Below are 16,491 nucleotides of genomic sequence, written 5' to 3'. Positions count from 1 at the left end.
TCTATTAAGTACTTTATGTTTATATAATGACTAAAATAACATATTTTCATATTGTTATATAACATAATTTCATAAATTTCCACAGACACCAGATCGTTATCGACCTATACCATATCTTATATCTCCTATGTCGTCATAATTCACTAATGTTGATGGAAATTTCATAAATTTCCATATAGATCTATGATTATTATTTTTAGAATGTGTCTGAATCGTGAATCTTAACAGTCTTAGAATCAATTCCATGATCATTTGGGCAATATATTTTCTCATAAAAAAATTACTAGTTCTTACGCAATGCTTTACAAACGCATCGCAATCGTCTCATCATCATTTTGTTTCCCACTTATCGAAAATTTTAGGTACCCAATTTTTTTGCCCGGCCGTGATACGAAGCAAACTTCCCATGGATTTAACTTTCTGCCTGTTTTTTTTTCTCACTTTGTTACATTTTCTTACATATTCTATTTATAAGTTTATAACAATAAAACATTAAAACGAGGGCAAAAAAAATCAAAGTATCACTGAAACAAATATGTTTAATAGAAGAAAAAGAGAACCAAAAGCAGAACCAGACCACACGCCACCAAACAGACCAGGTTCAGGTTCAGGTTCACATCATTCCCAAAGCCATAAACCAAATCATACGAACCAAACGCAGAATCAAGTGGACGAAACCAATGGCTCAGCTTGGGTCTTCTCCTCCTGGAAAATCTTGGCGATCTTTTCGGTCGGGACCAGTGGCAGGAACGACGAAACTCGGTACCCTTGCTCAGCCGCCTTAACCACGGTGTGGTTGTACTTCTCGGTGCAATAAGCAGCTGTCGGCACAACGACTTGAGCCACTTGAGAAGCTGGTTCAGCTTCTTCCAGGCCGAGACAGCACATTGCTCGGCCTTTGGCTCATAGCTCGCGTACAACTCCTTGGCTGCTGGCTCGTACTTTGTGTACACGGATTTAGCCAGCCCAGATGCGGTTTCTATGACACCGGACTTCTGAACCACTTCTGACCCTCAGAAGCCACAGCTCGGGCAACGATGGGTGCCATTTGGGCAGCAGATATGGCTTGGGCCGAGACTTGCTTGATGACTGGTGGAACACGACGGTCCAGCTCAGTCACAGACATGTCAACCTGCAATGAAAAGAGCCACATAACGATTAATGGATATTTCTGGACTACAGGGAAATATTTATAAAACTGAACCGATTAATTTGCGACCTGAATTTTTATTATATCTTAAACCTCAAGATGCAAATGATCACAAAATGTAAGATCTATAGTCATCCAAAAGAAAATCTGACAAATTAAATCTGATCAAGGCTTTTACCATGTAAGATGGGAGACAGATTTTTTACCATACCACTTATTCAAAGGAATTTAGAATGATCAACATAAGTCCATTATGTGAAAAAGTGTTTCCATAGAATTCTTCAACCAATGCAGAGGTATATGGATTCAAGCAGTCGATTGCATACGCATTTTAATGGGACCTAACTCAAAACCTCACAACATGGTCGTTCTCCAGCGAAATTTGGCAACAATTCAAACGAGGAAATGCCATTTACCTTTTGGTCCATGTATTTGAGGACCTCGACCGGGACGTCATGAAACTTTTCATAAACAGGTCCGACCACGGTCTTGACGGCTCCTTCCACGGATTCAACACCGGGTTTCAGAGGGCCAGACTTCTCTTTGGCCTTCGCGTAAATAAATGCGAAACGAACCACAGCTTCTAGAGCGGCGGCTTGGACGAAAGCCAGGTACTTAAGCCTCTCTTTCTCCTCCTTGGTCTGGGAACACCACAACAGAGATGAAAAAGAAAGATTAGTAAAACGAATTGCGTTGCCAATTTCTCAATTACGAACATGTTCTACGTATTTACGAAACGTAATACACACAAAGAGTTGTTTTATGCAAGATAAACGATTCGTTGGTAGGTAAGATGTTCATCCAACATCTTTCATATCATTTCTGTAAGGTGTTCTAGTGATCAGATGCACGAAAAAGCAGATAAATATTTAAAACATGAACATGACGGAAACATTTCTTCGATTAGAACGATGCCCGATCAAATTATCGGAATCCTATAAATTCTTAGGACGATCGACAACAACAATCGGCAAAAACCAAATTCCATATAACAATAATTTTTCAGAAGAAATCGGATAAAAAAGACGATCGACACGCGAATCGAATCGCTCAAGCCTCCAAATTACCAAATCCAAGCAACAGATATGAAAGAAACGAATATAACCTCCAGAAAAGTATCGGAATCACGAATTACCATTTCCTGATTCTTCTGATTGAGATCTTCTTGAGCCATGATCGTTCTTGTGATCGATGAACGAAGATTGATCGAAAGCGGCGTTGTTTAGAAGAAACGCGTAGAGAAATTCAAAATTTTTTAAACGCACAAAAGTATTGTTGCGAAAAGTCACGTACCCTAAACCCCCTTTATATAGCATATACAAGGCCTTCGGCACGTGCGGAACCGCACATACGCGTCAGCGCGTGTGGTTCATACTACGTAGCGGCTAAGTAAACCTATGGAGCTAAGAAAAGAGTTATGTATTTTGTATTTCGAGAGAAAATCTGTTATTTTTCAATTCCTATAATAATAGCACACGAAAGGAAAGTTTAAATTTAAATAAAATAAAAAGTTTTAAAAAACATGGATGCAGAACGAAAAATAAATAAATAAATATCCACGGAAGCTTCTAGAGTTCCAAATCCAAAGTATGGATGCGAATCAATTTATGTTATTCATATATTATTATTATTATTATTGTTACGTTGGCCGATTGATGTGACAAGGTAGTTTCAAAGTAATAATATGGCGAACAATCGTTGAATATAAATTGTGTAATCCATGCAATAAATTAATTGATGGAATTTTTTAAAATGTGAAACATAAAACTAATACCTCTACAACTTATTCTAGAAAATATTTATTTATTTTTTGTTATCTCCATATAATATAATATTAGATCTATATGATTATTTTTTTTATTTTTTTTATTGGTAAAGATGATTATTTATTTTTAGAATGTGTCCGAATATTAATCACCTTAGAAATCAGTTCCCTGATCTTTGCCTTGATTTGAGCAATATCTTTTTTTCCAATTAAGAAATTTAACTTATTTTAGAGGTTCCAAATTTAGTGAAAATAATCAAAATTAGACTTCAAATTGTCCAATGCACGTGGAATCTAGATTCATATTTATTTTAGAAGTTCCAAATTTAGTGAAAATAATCAACATTAACCTTAAATTTGTCCGACGCACGATGGAATCTAGATTGATATATATGGGCTTTAAGGCCCATTAAGGAATAGTGACTAAGCCCAGTATTGGGATTGTGGAGGCCCATATAGTTTCTGAGTAATCGCCCAAATGAATTGCGACTACAATAACTGACCCTTAGCTTTATTTAATTTGCTTGATATTTTTATAATTATAAGCTTTCTTAATTTTCCAACAAACTTGATATCCTTCCAACATTAAGCTTTTTTTATTGTTAACAATAAAGATTATCTAACAAATTGGTCATCTATGAATATATAAAAGCTTGATCACTTCAACTCTATTGTTAAAGCAGATGGGAACGGTCGAATTAATATGTTCTTATTTTATTCTATATATATATATATATATATATATATATATTGCCATTAGATGGTAAGTATATATCTATACTGTTTTAAAATATACCAAATTTATTTTTATGCTCAATAAATTTCGTGACGTGTATATTTTTGGAGATTTTCGAGGTGATATGTAACATTGGATGGTGTTTGTAATATGGTATTTCGTGTAGAAAGTCATAGTGATGCAACTTTATACAATTAATGCCCAAGATAATAAATAATCCGATCTAACCGAAAGTTTCTATAATAACAAATTTAAAATTAAATATAAACCACAAGCTGTGGTGGTCCCCATCATTCCCATGTAGCCCAACATGATACCAACGGGCCAATAAAGAAACCGATTCCGTTCCCACTTTTATCTCATTTCTTTTTTCTTTTCTAATACATATGGCTGAGAGCTGAGATACTTTCTCTGTAATACAAAATTTAATTTCAAAATAATAATTTTTTGTAGTAACTTAGTAAAGGATTTGTGAAAATTATTATTTTCAATATACAAATTTCTTCGTTCTCTAAACTTCGAATCAATTCCATGAAAATGAAAAATCGTAAAAAAATAAAATACTTCTTCGGACAAATTATATACCATAAATAAAATGATATGCTAAAATTGTGTTCACACACAACAAGAATGATGAGTTGATACAGATATCAATAACCATATATCTGATTGTTTAAATGAATTCACAGATCTCAATCACTTCTCGGACTAATACCCTTATATCAATTCAATTCAGGAACATTTTAAACCATGAATACGAAATTACGAAAAAGATCAAACAATAACAATATGTATATACATACAGAGCAAAAACAGCAGCAGGAAGTTCATATTCTTTTAAAACAATACTATATAGTGTGTGTTCTTTTTTTTTTTCCCCGAATCTCAAACCCCATATTCCCGGAATCGAAAGAAAAAAAAAATGAAATAAAAAACAAAAGATAAAAAAAAAAGAGAGCAGACACAGAAGAATGAGAAGAAGGGCAAAACAGTAAATTCAGATCATTTAAGTCTGAGGGTTTCAACGCCTGCACCTGGTGATGGTGCTGCAACCGCGGCTGTACGGATTCGCCTGAGCTCCTCTCCGGCAGTTGTAGTACGAAGCGCCGCGCCGGGAGCAGGGCACGCTGTTCCTCTGCAGCGCACCGTAGCTGATGTACTTGTTCGTCGCTAATATGCGCCTGCTGATCTCCGAGTCCAGCTCGAGCTCTTCTTCCTCCGCTAGACACTCCGCGATCGATCCTCTGCAGCCGGAGAGCGAGGATCCGGCGCGGACGAGCCCCAGCGCAGCCCCGTAGTCCTCCCCAGCTTCGACGGCTGCGATCGCGATCGCGAGGATCGCTATTACGGCGTAGATCGCTCGAGAGGTCGCCATTTTAATTCGGATCAAACCTTCTCTGTGGTGCGGAGACTTTCGATTTCCTCTTCGTTATCTTCTATTTTCTTTCTTCCGTATTTACAACTGAAGACAACGGGGTGGAGTGGGTATATAGCTTCTTATAACCACGGGAGAGTGCGAGAATGGGTCGGGCTTTGATATTATTTACGATAACGCCATCGTTATTTAGAAAGAGTACGCGGAGAATATTTAAACTACAATTTTTGTCTTTATTGACAGGGAAATTGACTTTAGTGTTATATTATTAATACTGTTTCTTCGTTGATTATTGTTGTAATTAATTTTAGGCCAAACCTACGTGCGCTCACGTCTGTGATTTATGAAGGTTAATAAGTTTCTACAACATGACTAAAATATTTGACGATTACTATATCCATAAGGTTTGATATTTGTAAGAAAATGCTTGACAATTATCATAACTAATAAATTTCTAAAGATATTATTTGATAAAAATGTTTGAACATACTTTATTTGTACATTATTTAATCGTCTTCTTATTGTAATAAAATCAAATTATTATTATTTTTTATGTAAATATGTTCCGATTGAAAATAGCCTATGAAAGCTTGATTCAAATAATTTAATTACAAGTCTTTCAGCCGACAGAAACTCCTTAATGGCAGAATGGTAAATAAGTCATAAACAATGGGCATCTTTTGGCAGCAACTGGTTGACCGGTTTGCCTTGTTTCCTTCCCTTTCTATCGGGCAAACAGTAGGACCGATAAAGAGAGAGAGAGAGAGAGAAAGAGACGGCATCTACCCCTAACTCCGTCTAACATTTCGTTAACGTCCACTGCCGTTTTCTCCTGCCTCCGTTAGCGTTTACCGTCACCTTCCGTTTAGCTTATCGTTGGCTACAATCAACACGTACCAATAAACTAAATCTTTTTGTGTAATACGATTTTTCCAAGTTTGTGCAGGCGTATAGATTTTGTCAATGTCAATATAAAGACATGTAAACCACTCATAATCCTACCATAGATTATACCCACCACATGCATGAGCAACACTAACTCTTGTTTTGACACATTCAATAATAATAAAATAAAATTCGATTCAGTATGCATCATAATAGTTGTAACTTAATGATATATTATATTGAATGGGCTTGTTGTTTGATCTTTCGTGTTATGGGTTCAATAGTGAAACAATATAAAAATTGTCCAAATCTTCGTAGATATCAAAATTCTTTATATACAATAGATGAAACGGTCAAATTCTTAAAAAAGTGTGAAACAATATATTGTAAAATTACAAAATAACGAGATAGGAAACAATTACTGGCAATAGATATAGAGAATAAAATTAATAAAAAAAATTAAATCAATAACAGATATTTACCACAATATGGAAACATGAAAATCTAAATGGATATGTATATTTAAAAATGTTAATTGCTAATGTCTATGTCACATCCATTACATGTCGAAAATACATTATCTCCATATTGTGAATGTCAAAACTTCAATTCGGTTTTCGATATGAAATCTCATCGAAACGCTTTTAATGTGAAGAATATAATTTATGTTATCCACTCCCACCCACCCGGCAATGATTTTTTAAACAGGAGCAACGGCTAGTTTTTACTTTTTTTCATTAATGTTATTCGAGGATAACGGCGATAGTAACGGCGTTAAGAGAAGAAACGGCGATTGACGTGTGACGCAACCGTTAAGATTAGGGAGAAATTGTGGGTCCAAGTCACAGATCACCAAGGACGGCGTTTGCGCGTTCCAAATTCCAATCGCCAGCTGTTCCTGTTAACCCATTCTACTTTTCCTCCTGTAATCTATTGTCGTGTTTCATTTCATTTCATTGTATTTATTTATTATAAGTATACCATAATAACAATCATACTATAATAATAGTTACAATGATGATAAAGATCATGCTGATGATTATTCAGAGAACTAAATATATTTATTTTCTTTTCCCAGCACCAACCACCATGCTATATATCAATTCAATAACCCCATTCATATATTTATACAAATATTATTCATTTTATTTGGATTTGTTTTAGAGATTGTTTTGTTGGTTGTAAACTCTTTAATTTTTAGACAGCAGTCTTACAAAAATCAGAACGCAATCATTGGGATCCATAAGGACTTTAGACGTTTGCAATCCCAATCTTAGGACAGGGAGACCAAAGGGTTAAATTATCTCCCAGAAAATAACTCTTTACCAAATGGGTTGAGAGTGGTAATTTAGGTGATGGTGGTTGGAGCGTCTAAAATAAGGCATATATGCAAAGCTTTTACCTTTTGCTTCCCTAGAAAGAGACGTTTTACCACAATATCCGCAGGATCTTTCATATACATATGAAAGGGAATAAAGCAGAGTCGTAATGCTTTTCTTTACTTACATGTTTTGCATGATCTTTCTTTATGTTGTGATCGTCTTGGGACCATTGAAATCCTTCGGAACCAGCAACCCATTGATGGCCAACTCAGTTACCACCCTTTTCCTGACAATAAAAAAAGGTCGAGAACAAGAGGAGGCTTTTCCCTTTAATATCTGATCTTTTTATTGAGATTCATGGTAGAAGAGGACGATGAAAATTTATCTTGTGGAATCGTGAGTTGAGGTGCAATAAGTGACTAGACAACACAATCAAGGCCAATGACTAAACTGTGCAACCTTCATGAGTTCCTACTTTAGCGATAGCCAATAGCTAATCACGACAGAATTGTTGCTCTTTCTACTGCCAAATGTGGAAAAGGTCATCAGAAACATGAGCTAAGTTTCAGTGGAAGTGTCGGTTTGATCAATTTCACTTGTGATTACATTCTACATAGCAATTATTTTGGTTAAAAGAGCAGAGAACTTACAGTTGAAATACTTAGAGTGTTAAAGGAGAGAACTAGAGCTAGTGATCTTCATAGTAGGGTGGTGTTGCCTGGATGCACATTTCATTTTCATCGCCATCGTTGTCGTCTTCATCCTCATATGCATCTACCCAATTACTCGGATGACGCTGGGAGAAACAATTGCCGTTGTTCTCAGCCCCTCCTGAGAACACAATTAACAAAACAAGTAGATAATGCCAAGTCTTTGGAACAGAAGACAAGACTATTAAAGTTGTAGAAAAAGTTTTTTGTGACTACCTCCTTGGGTCCCTTTAGCGTTATCCATCTCTCGGTACTGTTGGCTGACGCTAAGTTTAAAGACATCAAAACATTTCTACAAAGGGAAGTACTAAAACCGCAGAGAATCATTGGGCTTTTATGATTGATAGCTAAATATGCTCATAGGGATAGCAAATGTGCCCTGACAGTATGTCACAGAAACATATTAAGAATTTTCTGTTGATAATGGCACGTGATGGTAAATTATAGAAGTTAAATGAAGGATACAACTTAGAAGCTACAGGAGCCTCATCTCTAGCTGGTCCTTCTTTTGATATTTGCATTGCCCTAATTCTTTGGACATCCAAGCCTGGCTGTTCCTGAGCTTGTGGCCTATTCGCTGAATCAGTACTGCTCTTAGTAGCGGTTCCTGCACAGAATTAAGGTTTTCAAGTGTTTAGCCTTCTCATACAAAATGATGAATTTGGTCAAGAGCATTAGATACTACCTGAAAGTTCAGACCAAATTCTTGTGTGATCAGACGGGTGCTCAGAGACATTTTGTCTAGACCTCTCTTGTGGCTCTGACTCCACTCGTTCTGCAGTATGGCCACCTGTGGAGTTAGCTGCCTGTGGAAGGTCTGATGGAACACTTTCCTGTAGCTGAGAAACGAGCATAGTGGCAAGAACGAGTGTCGCATCAAAGTTCGAGCTTGACCCACTGTCCAAACCGAATTTTGGAGCCATTAATATTGGCCTGTCGAAGGAGTACACATTTTACCAGATCAGTTTAGAAGTGTTGGCCAAAGCTCCATTGCATCTACCCAGAGAGGAGAGGATTAAATTAATTAAAAGAAAAATAAAGCCCTTACTCGCCCGCTTTTTCGAAAAATAGATGCATATCGGCTTCACATCCGTCGCAGAAAGTAAGAAATGCCTGAAATGTATCGAAGATATCCCATTCCACTAGATTGAATAAATAACAAATAAACATGGCTAAAAAATAATCTATCCTCGTGCAGAGGAATGTCATACCTTTGATTCCTTCATGGAAAATGTAACGTCCACAGGATCTCCAGCATGAATATACTGCAGAAATTCTTCTGATGGATCTATCCAGAGCTGGGTATGTAACAAAGAATCACTATCTGCATTTCGAAAGAGAAATTTAGCCCACTCCTACGTAAGGAAAGTGGTAACTCCATTCCTAGCATCATTTCTTACTGACCTTTTGTTGGATCTACGTAACTCTTAAATTCAACAGCCTTTCCCCCTATTTCACTTGCAGCATCAGAAGGCAGGGAGTTGGGGTCCGTTGCAATAATTGTAATCTCTTGGAGGGATGATTGGAAGTTTCCAAGCAATTTGTTCATATTCCGGGGTTGCACTACCAAGCTACTAGGAAATCTTCCCCTATCAAGAGATAGATGCTGTATATCAGGTTCAATATTGCAAGTAATCCAATATGTTTTCTTTGTACCTGCAGACATTAACAAGCAATCCAAAAGGTCAAAATCAAACAAAGCCTTCACTAAACATTCAAAGTGCAGGAATTATAGTTTGAATTTACTACTCTTCGATATTATCAGTATACTGCATATTATTTATAAAGTGAAACTCACAAACAGATATTTGCATCTTGGTTTGTGTACTCCAATCATCAGGAGAGTACAAGAAATCATAAGGATTCAGGCAACAGCAAACTACGTGGACAAACAAGGAGCAAAATATTTACCACTATAGCACTCCAGTGTCCATTGCACCTTTGATGCATCGTTATCTGGCAACTGAACACTCAAATGATCAATGCTTGCAATGGGGGTCCTCAGAACAGAACAAACAGCCTGCAAAAAGTCATATGAGCCTATTGTGATGCTTGCACCAATGAACTCATCCAGTTCCACATGAAGTTTCAGGACAGTAAACAGTACCTTCACAAGCACGCTGAACTGCGCTTGAGGACCAGAAATAGTATATGCATCAAAGAAACTCGATTTGAATGTAATAGACTGATATGCAGAACGGGAGGCATTCAGAGTATGCAACGCTAACTGCACAAAGGATTGACGAACAACAAATTAGATATAACTCAGATGAAGATAGCATGAAATAGATGTGAAGAAATAAACACTTATCAGGATTATCGAAAGGAATTAATGATCTGTTTAGTCCAATTAATCTGAAGAGCTTGAGTGAAACCAATATAAACATGGAAAAACACAAAACTGTTATCTCTTTGAGCCACCAATATCCTCCACAGATTTCCAGTTTAGGAATTAACATTGTCTAGGTAGTGAAAATGGGATATCATGAAGGTACTACTAACTCGCAGTAGATAATCAAATCAGAGAAGTGCTAAGAAAATGCATAAAATACAGAGATCGAGAACTACAAACACGCTATTGGATGGAACATTTGTTGGTTCATGTTAATGGCAGAATAGCGACATTCGGTTATCCTGCTTCCTAAGGCCCAGGAGTCAAGATACATGTATTCTACATCTGCAGACTACACAACCCAAACTTTATGTTCTTCAACCACGTACTCTACATCTAGCAGCTCCCCAGCAACCAAACAAGGGTTATAATGTAATGGGTTATCACATACCGAAAACATGGAGTACTCTAGTAGCAAAAAAGGAACAGCCGAAACCATAACCTAAGCGGTTCAATTTGCAAAATCCCCAACAATTACTTCACAGAACAGTGACATTAGGGTTTTGCACCATATAAAATACGCCCCTAGAAGGAGAAAAGAGAACCTGGTGAGGAGAACCCTGGACGACGAGCTCGTTGCCGACTCGTGCGAGACACCCGATTGAGCGAGAGAAGGTCTTGAGCGCGTTGCCACTGATACTGAACTCCATCTCTCTCTCTCCCTCTCTCTCAATCGATCAATTTGAAATTTTTAACGGGGAGTGAGGTTTTGTTAGCGCTCTTTGGGTTTTGTTCGTTTGGCGCCGAATTCCCATTTCTTGACACGCTTGCTTCAACTTATTTCTTTAGAAAACAAAAACTATTTTCCTTTCCAAAATTTTATATACCACAAAGGGTAATTTCGTCATTAACTTGAATAAAAGCTAGGGTTTCAGCTGCTTAAAAGTGGTGACGCAGAAGCACTTTCGCACTCGTCCGCTTGCTGCTGCTGCTTCTGCATCGGTAAGCTTTCGTCCTTTCTTCGTCTCAAACTGCTTTTTCCTCAATCTCGATCGTAAGTCGATTAGTTTGGTATATGTTTATCTGAAAAAGTAGGAATCTTTTATGGGTTTTGCTCTGAAACACAAACGCAATTCCTTATGTTGTGCCTTCATTGGAGGAATTATGCGATTGCGAGTTGATAATGTCGACGGGTGAATCTTGTGGTTGTTTGGGTGATTAGAATTTGATTCTGACATCTACACATGACGGTTTTCTGGATTTTAGCCTCTCTCACTACGAAAAAAACCACCAATTTTCCAATGGATTTTTCCAACGGATGCGTAGTTACAATTCTCTTGTGCAGTTTTGTTTGATGTTCCTTAATGTTGGTTTGGTTTAAAGAGAACATTTTGGGTTTTGGGATTAGGGCAAAATGCGTTAAGATTGTGCTGCCAGTTTATTGGCTACTAACATTTTGATTAAGGTGTAATATAGAATTCCCTTAAGAGGGCAAGGGATAGTATCTAAGTCGTTATAGATCTGCTGACCCTCTGGGTCACAACGTTCATATTTTGATTCATCAGAGTTTACTGCAGTTTCGATACGTGTAGTATCGTATGCTTCGGTGATGGAGGAGAACTGTGTTAGAAACACGGAATAGTCGAAGGGTTTTGGTGTTGACATTGGTGCTTCTGTTCATTTGAAATTTTATTTAATTTCTTCCAATTTTGTAGTCTTTGAAGCTAGAACTGTTGGTTCGATTCAATCTCCCAAGATGCAGAACGAAGAGGGTCAGATCACCGAGCTTTACATACCCAGGAAATGGTATTTTCTCTTTAGTATGTGTTTTTTTTTTGTATATTTTGTTGCCTTGTGTACTAAGTTTGAGTCTTTGTGTTTCTACAATCTTGCAGTTCTGCCACTAACAGGCTGATCACCTCCAAGGATCATGCCTCTGTCCAGATCAACATTGGACATCTGGATGCCGATGGCATCTACACTGGCCAGTTCACCACCTTTGCTCTCTGCGGTTTCGTCCGTGCCCAGGTTTGTGATAATTTCTTTTCAATGTAATACTTCTCCAAATCACGGATCTCTAAACTCTTGCAGAGTAACTTTACTCGTTTTCAAATCGACATTGGATTGGATTGAAACAGGACTAACTGGTTGTACCCACTCCTTAGTTGATAATTTATGTCAGACCCGCTTGCTTAGCTGTTTGACCCACTTAGTTTTTTCAATGTTTGAGATAGCTATACCCTGTAGCACTGCATGATCTTACATGCCATTGCAACAGTCCAGTTGACACGATCTCGGGATTAACCGATATACCATTGCAAACTATGCAGGGAGATGCTGACAGCGCCATTGACAGGCTCTGGCAGAAGAAGAAGGCTGAAACCCGACAACAGTAAGAGCGAACCCGTCCTCCTGCCAGCCAGATAGGGTCTGAGATGTACTTGAATGGTATCAGGATGTATTGTATGAAGAACAAAGTTTTGTCCCTTCAGACTTGTGTTTGAAGCACCCAACACATGCCTTGCTGTTCCTTTGCAGAGATAATCCATGTTTGGCTTCTCAACCTTTTTCCCTTGTTTAGAAGAGTAGGTTTCGGTTTCTCTGCTAACGACCAAAATGGTTTAGAAGACATCATGGTCATATCTTTCTAAATATGTTGAATTATCACTGTAGAAATACATGAAATGTATACACATTTCATATTGAAAGAAGCTGCCAAGGAAAGGCAAGAACGTCCTTTATCCAACTCTAGCCGCGTAAGTGCATGCAATGAGGCGCAATTAGCTAAAACACGTAAATTGTGAACGGAAAATAGTTGTATTTAACCTTTTTTTAGGATTTATTTATTAGGGTTAGACCTTATTTTTTAGCTAATTAAATAAGGTAAATCCACACGTCACATGGAAATGGGCCAATGAAATACTTGAGATGGTATTCGTGGGTCGGAGTCAATTGGGCTACGGGGGACCGGAGTTAATTGGGTCACGGTTGAATGAACCGAAACGATGCCTCCTTTATTTTGCATTTATTGTAGAATGCGACGTTAGGTTTTCTCCCAACCAAAATTCGGACATAGTTAGATTCGTTTTGTGTGTGTGTCAGATTTTGTACTTTTCTTCCAATGTAAATACCCCCATTGTTAGGGGTGATTTTCCGGTTTTAGTAAAAGCAGAATTTGAATACGAAATGTGTTGGAAATTAAAAAAACCAAATTAATCAAACGGAACCCAATGAAAGTTGAATGGAATGTATAAATAACCGACACCTAAAATAAAAATATAATCTAAATCAAATCAAAGTTCGAAATAAATGTTTATCATTTTTTAAAATCTAAAAAATTCAAATACTGAAATAATCAAAAGTGAATCGGAATTAATGAAACCGTCAAAAGCTACTATTGGACTTATTATTTAAGACAAATACATAATTTTATTTTCAAGAATTCAGTTTTCTTGCAATTTCTTATTAGAGCGAATCATGCTGAAATAAGTTTGAAGTATTTATATCTAACTACAAATTTTTTTTAGTTTGATAGTTTAATTATGGAAAAAGGCACTAAATAGTTTCGTTTTAAAATATGCATTTTTTCTTTATTTGAAACCAAACTCCCGTATGTGTAATATGGTTAAAAAAAAATCGACATTTTTTATGGGCTAATAAATTAGTATATATAGCGTTGTTTGTTTCTGGGAAATATTATTTACTTTATTCCAGAGACAAAGTAGGTCCAAACAAGTGTCCCTGCAACACGCGTTCCCTTATTTAGCTTGTCATTGTGGATTCCCCTAATATTAAAATAAATGGAATCTACTCATATGCATGCATATATATATATATATATAGAAATAAATAGATATATATAACTTTTGTTTATAAAAAATAAAAAGTAAATAAACAATGACCGAATCATATGATAATTATGTATAGTGGAATAGTGGATCCCTAAATCATGGCTGCATTGTCTTCTCGAGACGTTGACCTCAATTCCTCACTTTTAATCTCCGAGTTTAGGCTCTAAATTTTGTACACGGTGTCAAGTTCAATACTTTATTCGCCACTTTTTATTTTGTCGTGTATGTATATGATCGATATATCTATATATAATAGTAAATGCATCTTTCTAGGTAACGTTACATTTTTTTTAAAAATTTCTAAAACAATGAAATATTAAAAAAATCCTTTTGTTAAGATTTTTTGTATTTAAATATTATTTTAATTTAACATAAATATATACGAAAAAACGATTTAATATTTGTGGTTTTCCTTTTGAATGGGTACAATAATTCTTTCTTTTTCTTGTCTCCCCAATTTCATTTGGCAGCCAGTGAAGTACGAATAACGCTTTTTTATTGTATACTTGTTAATATTATTAAGTATTTCTAATTAAAACTAATCCGGACCGCGAAAAAAAATGGAACAAAAGCTGATATGCAAAATAGTGTTTGAGAAAGAGAAATGTCCATATGCGTTTGGCAGAATAACTAATTTTTATATCAAATAAAATAAACATTAATACCAAAAAATATTTAATAAACAGCAATAAAATCGTAAAATATGAAAATAATTATATTTGTTTGGAGAACATGTATTGACATATTTTTATTTGATTATAATTATGTCTTTTAATAATGTTTTTTAACATCTTTATTCTGATATAAAATATATATTTTGGAAACGTCATCCCAAAACAGTATAAACGCCAAATAATATTCAAACCATGCTTAACCCTTCATCCCATAGATACTGAAAAAACGCTATATACCAAACACACGTGACGTGTTTTCAAATTTCTATGTTGTATCGACTTTATATTAAAAAAAATCCTATTTTTTTCCTAACAATTTCTGAATGTTTGCGTCATGAAATAAGGGTTTCCATGTCATTTTCATTTTGATTAATATCTCTCAATCCTCTTAAAGATTGACAGTCAAAGCTCGGACATTGACTTTTTTGGAAAAAGGAAAATCCATGATGAGAGAGGATACATAATCATGAGATTGATAATCTAAGTTGCTTATATGCATGATTGATGATAAGCTGGACCAATTTTGTATTATAACATAATAAATTAATAATGATGAATTGGCAAAATCATATTATAGCAAAAGAAGATTGTGATATTTTCAAAGATATCAACATCATAACGTACCAAACAAATTGATTCCTATGTTATGAACCGACGGACATAACCACTGCAAAGGGACCATTTGATTGCTGAGGGATGGAGTAGACATATTCATCTAATTTGCCCTCCTTTTTTTTTGCCAATTTTGACAATGCTTATAGTTTGAGAAACAAAAATATTTAAGTAACATAGTTGACTAACGTATATTTAAATTTATTCGAATAATAATAATAATAATAATTTATTTCTTATATAATAATTAGAAAGTACGGGGGAATATCCCTCCAAATAAAGACTCGAATTTAGATTGAGAAAAAACTTTGTTATCTTTGTTACCCATTGAACCACGTAATTTTGGTTACTAAATTACTATCTTACAATTTGATAACTAAATTTTGACGGGATTACTAAATACTTTTTTTTAAAATTCATATTAATTTTGTTGTTTGATGGGTTGAATTTACACAAACAATATATATAATCTATATTTGTCAATAATGAAAGCATTTTGATAACGTGTAAAAAATGTTGTGAGATACCTAGAATATTATTTATATATTCGTAGTTTGGTATTCCAAAATATGTTACTTTGTATGAAATATAATTGACTGTAACATATCTAAGTTTTGAATATTCATAAACTTTCCGTATATCTACAAGTTTATTGATAAATGAAAATGGAATACAGAAGCAATGCAAAGAACTAATAAATATATTTGTATATATTTGGAATTATTAAACCCTACATCCAAAGCTTGCATTCGATTTCAAATATCATATTGAGTTGGTTCTTAGAGAGGAAATAACTCCATACTGGTGAAAACACAATTACTAAAACAGTATCCAATAAAATAAATTCATATATTTAATTAAATGAGTTTTTTTTTTTAATTCAGATTCCAATATTTTTTTTTTCTATAAGCCAGTCATGGAGGTTGCATATACAATAAATATCAATAAATGTCGGTTTTTTTCCTTAAAAAAATGTATTTACCTCTTTGAATATTGGGAGGTTGGGAGAACAAAAGAAAGCTTGCACTGTAGATTACCCAATTGGCAGAGAATCGGGCAAATGTGTCACCAGTCTCAGG

At 35.4% G+C, this 16,491-nt stretch overlaps 4 protein-coding genes and 1 long non-coding RNA gene across 6 annotated transcripts; 2 read left to right on the top strand and 3 right to left on the bottom strand.

Moving 5' to 3' along the window:
- Positions 1–130: 130 nt before the first annotated feature.
- On the top strand, positions 131–793 carry LOC109116915. Its single transcript, XR_002024487.1, has 2 exons — positions 131–227; positions 288–793. It is a non-coding gene; the product is annotated as an uncharacterized LOC109116915 (long non-coding RNA).
- On the bottom strand, positions 484–2,437 carry LOC104818715 (REF/SRPP-like protein At3g05500). The gene is given in 5 exon segments (XM_010548417.2): positions 484–851; positions 854–1,010; positions 1,013–1,132; positions 1,567–1,791; positions 2,286–2,437. Coding segments are annotated over 5 exon segments (729 nt in total). The 5' UTR covers positions 2,325–2,437; the 3' UTR covers positions 484–663.
- Positions 2,438–4,406: 1,969 nt separating this feature from the next.
- Positions 4,407–5,127, bottom strand: LOC104818714 (protein RALF-like 22). The gene has a single exon (XM_010548415.1). The coding sequence runs from the start codon at positions 5,024–5,026 to the stop codon at positions 4,673–4,675; it is 354 nt and encodes a 117-aa protein (XP_010546717.1). The 5' UTR covers positions 5,027–5,127; the 3' UTR covers positions 4,407–4,672.
- A 2,170-nt stretch (positions 5,128–7,297) lies between these two features.
- Positions 7,298–11,099, bottom strand: LOC104818713 (cell cycle checkpoint control protein RAD9A). 2 transcript variants are annotated; one of them, XM_010548413.1, is made up of 11 exons: positions 10,881–11,099; positions 10,051–10,170; positions 9,855–9,963; positions 9,348–9,599; positions 9,155–9,267; positions 8,992–9,056; positions 8,629–8,876; positions 8,409–8,550; positions 8,160–8,209; positions 7,884–8,064; positions 7,298–7,519 (listed from the first exon to the last, which is right to left on the bottom strand). In XM_010548413.1, the coding sequence occupies exons 1-10, from the start codon at positions 10,983–10,985 to the stop codon at positions 7,922–7,924; spliced, it is 1,347 nt and encodes a 448-aa protein (XP_010546715.1). In that variant the 5' UTR covers positions 10,986–11,099; the 3' UTR covers positions 7,298–7,519; positions 7,884–7,921. The 2 variants fall into 2 exon arrangements, with proteins under 2 accessions (XP_010546715.1, XP_010546716.1); XM_010548414.1 differs by having other exon boundaries at positions 8,160–8,203.
- Positions 11,100–11,174: 75 nt separating this feature from the next.
- LOC104818711 (40S ribosomal protein S21-2) lies at positions 11,175–12,873 on the top strand. Its single transcript, XM_010548412.1, has 4 exons — positions 11,175–11,277; positions 11,991–12,081; positions 12,171–12,303; positions 12,606–12,873. The coding sequence occupies exons 2-4, from the start codon at positions 12,032–12,034 to the stop codon at positions 12,669–12,671; spliced, it is 249 nt and encodes an 82-aa protein (XP_010546714.1). The 5' UTR covers positions 11,175–11,277; positions 11,991–12,031; the 3' UTR covers positions 12,672–12,873.
- Positions 12,874–16,491: the final 3,618 nt, after the last annotated feature.

Source organism: Tarenaya hassleriana, unplaced genomic scaffold (assembly GCF_000463585.1).
Source record: "Tarenaya hassleriana unplaced genomic scaffold, ASM46358v1 Cleome3, whole genome shotgun sequence".
In the NCBI taxonomy this organism is placed as follows: domain Eukaryota; kingdom Viridiplantae; phylum Streptophyta; class Magnoliopsida; order Brassicales; family Cleomaceae; genus Tarenaya; species Tarenaya hassleriana.
This window is presented reverse-complemented; position numbering and strand designations above follow the sequence as displayed.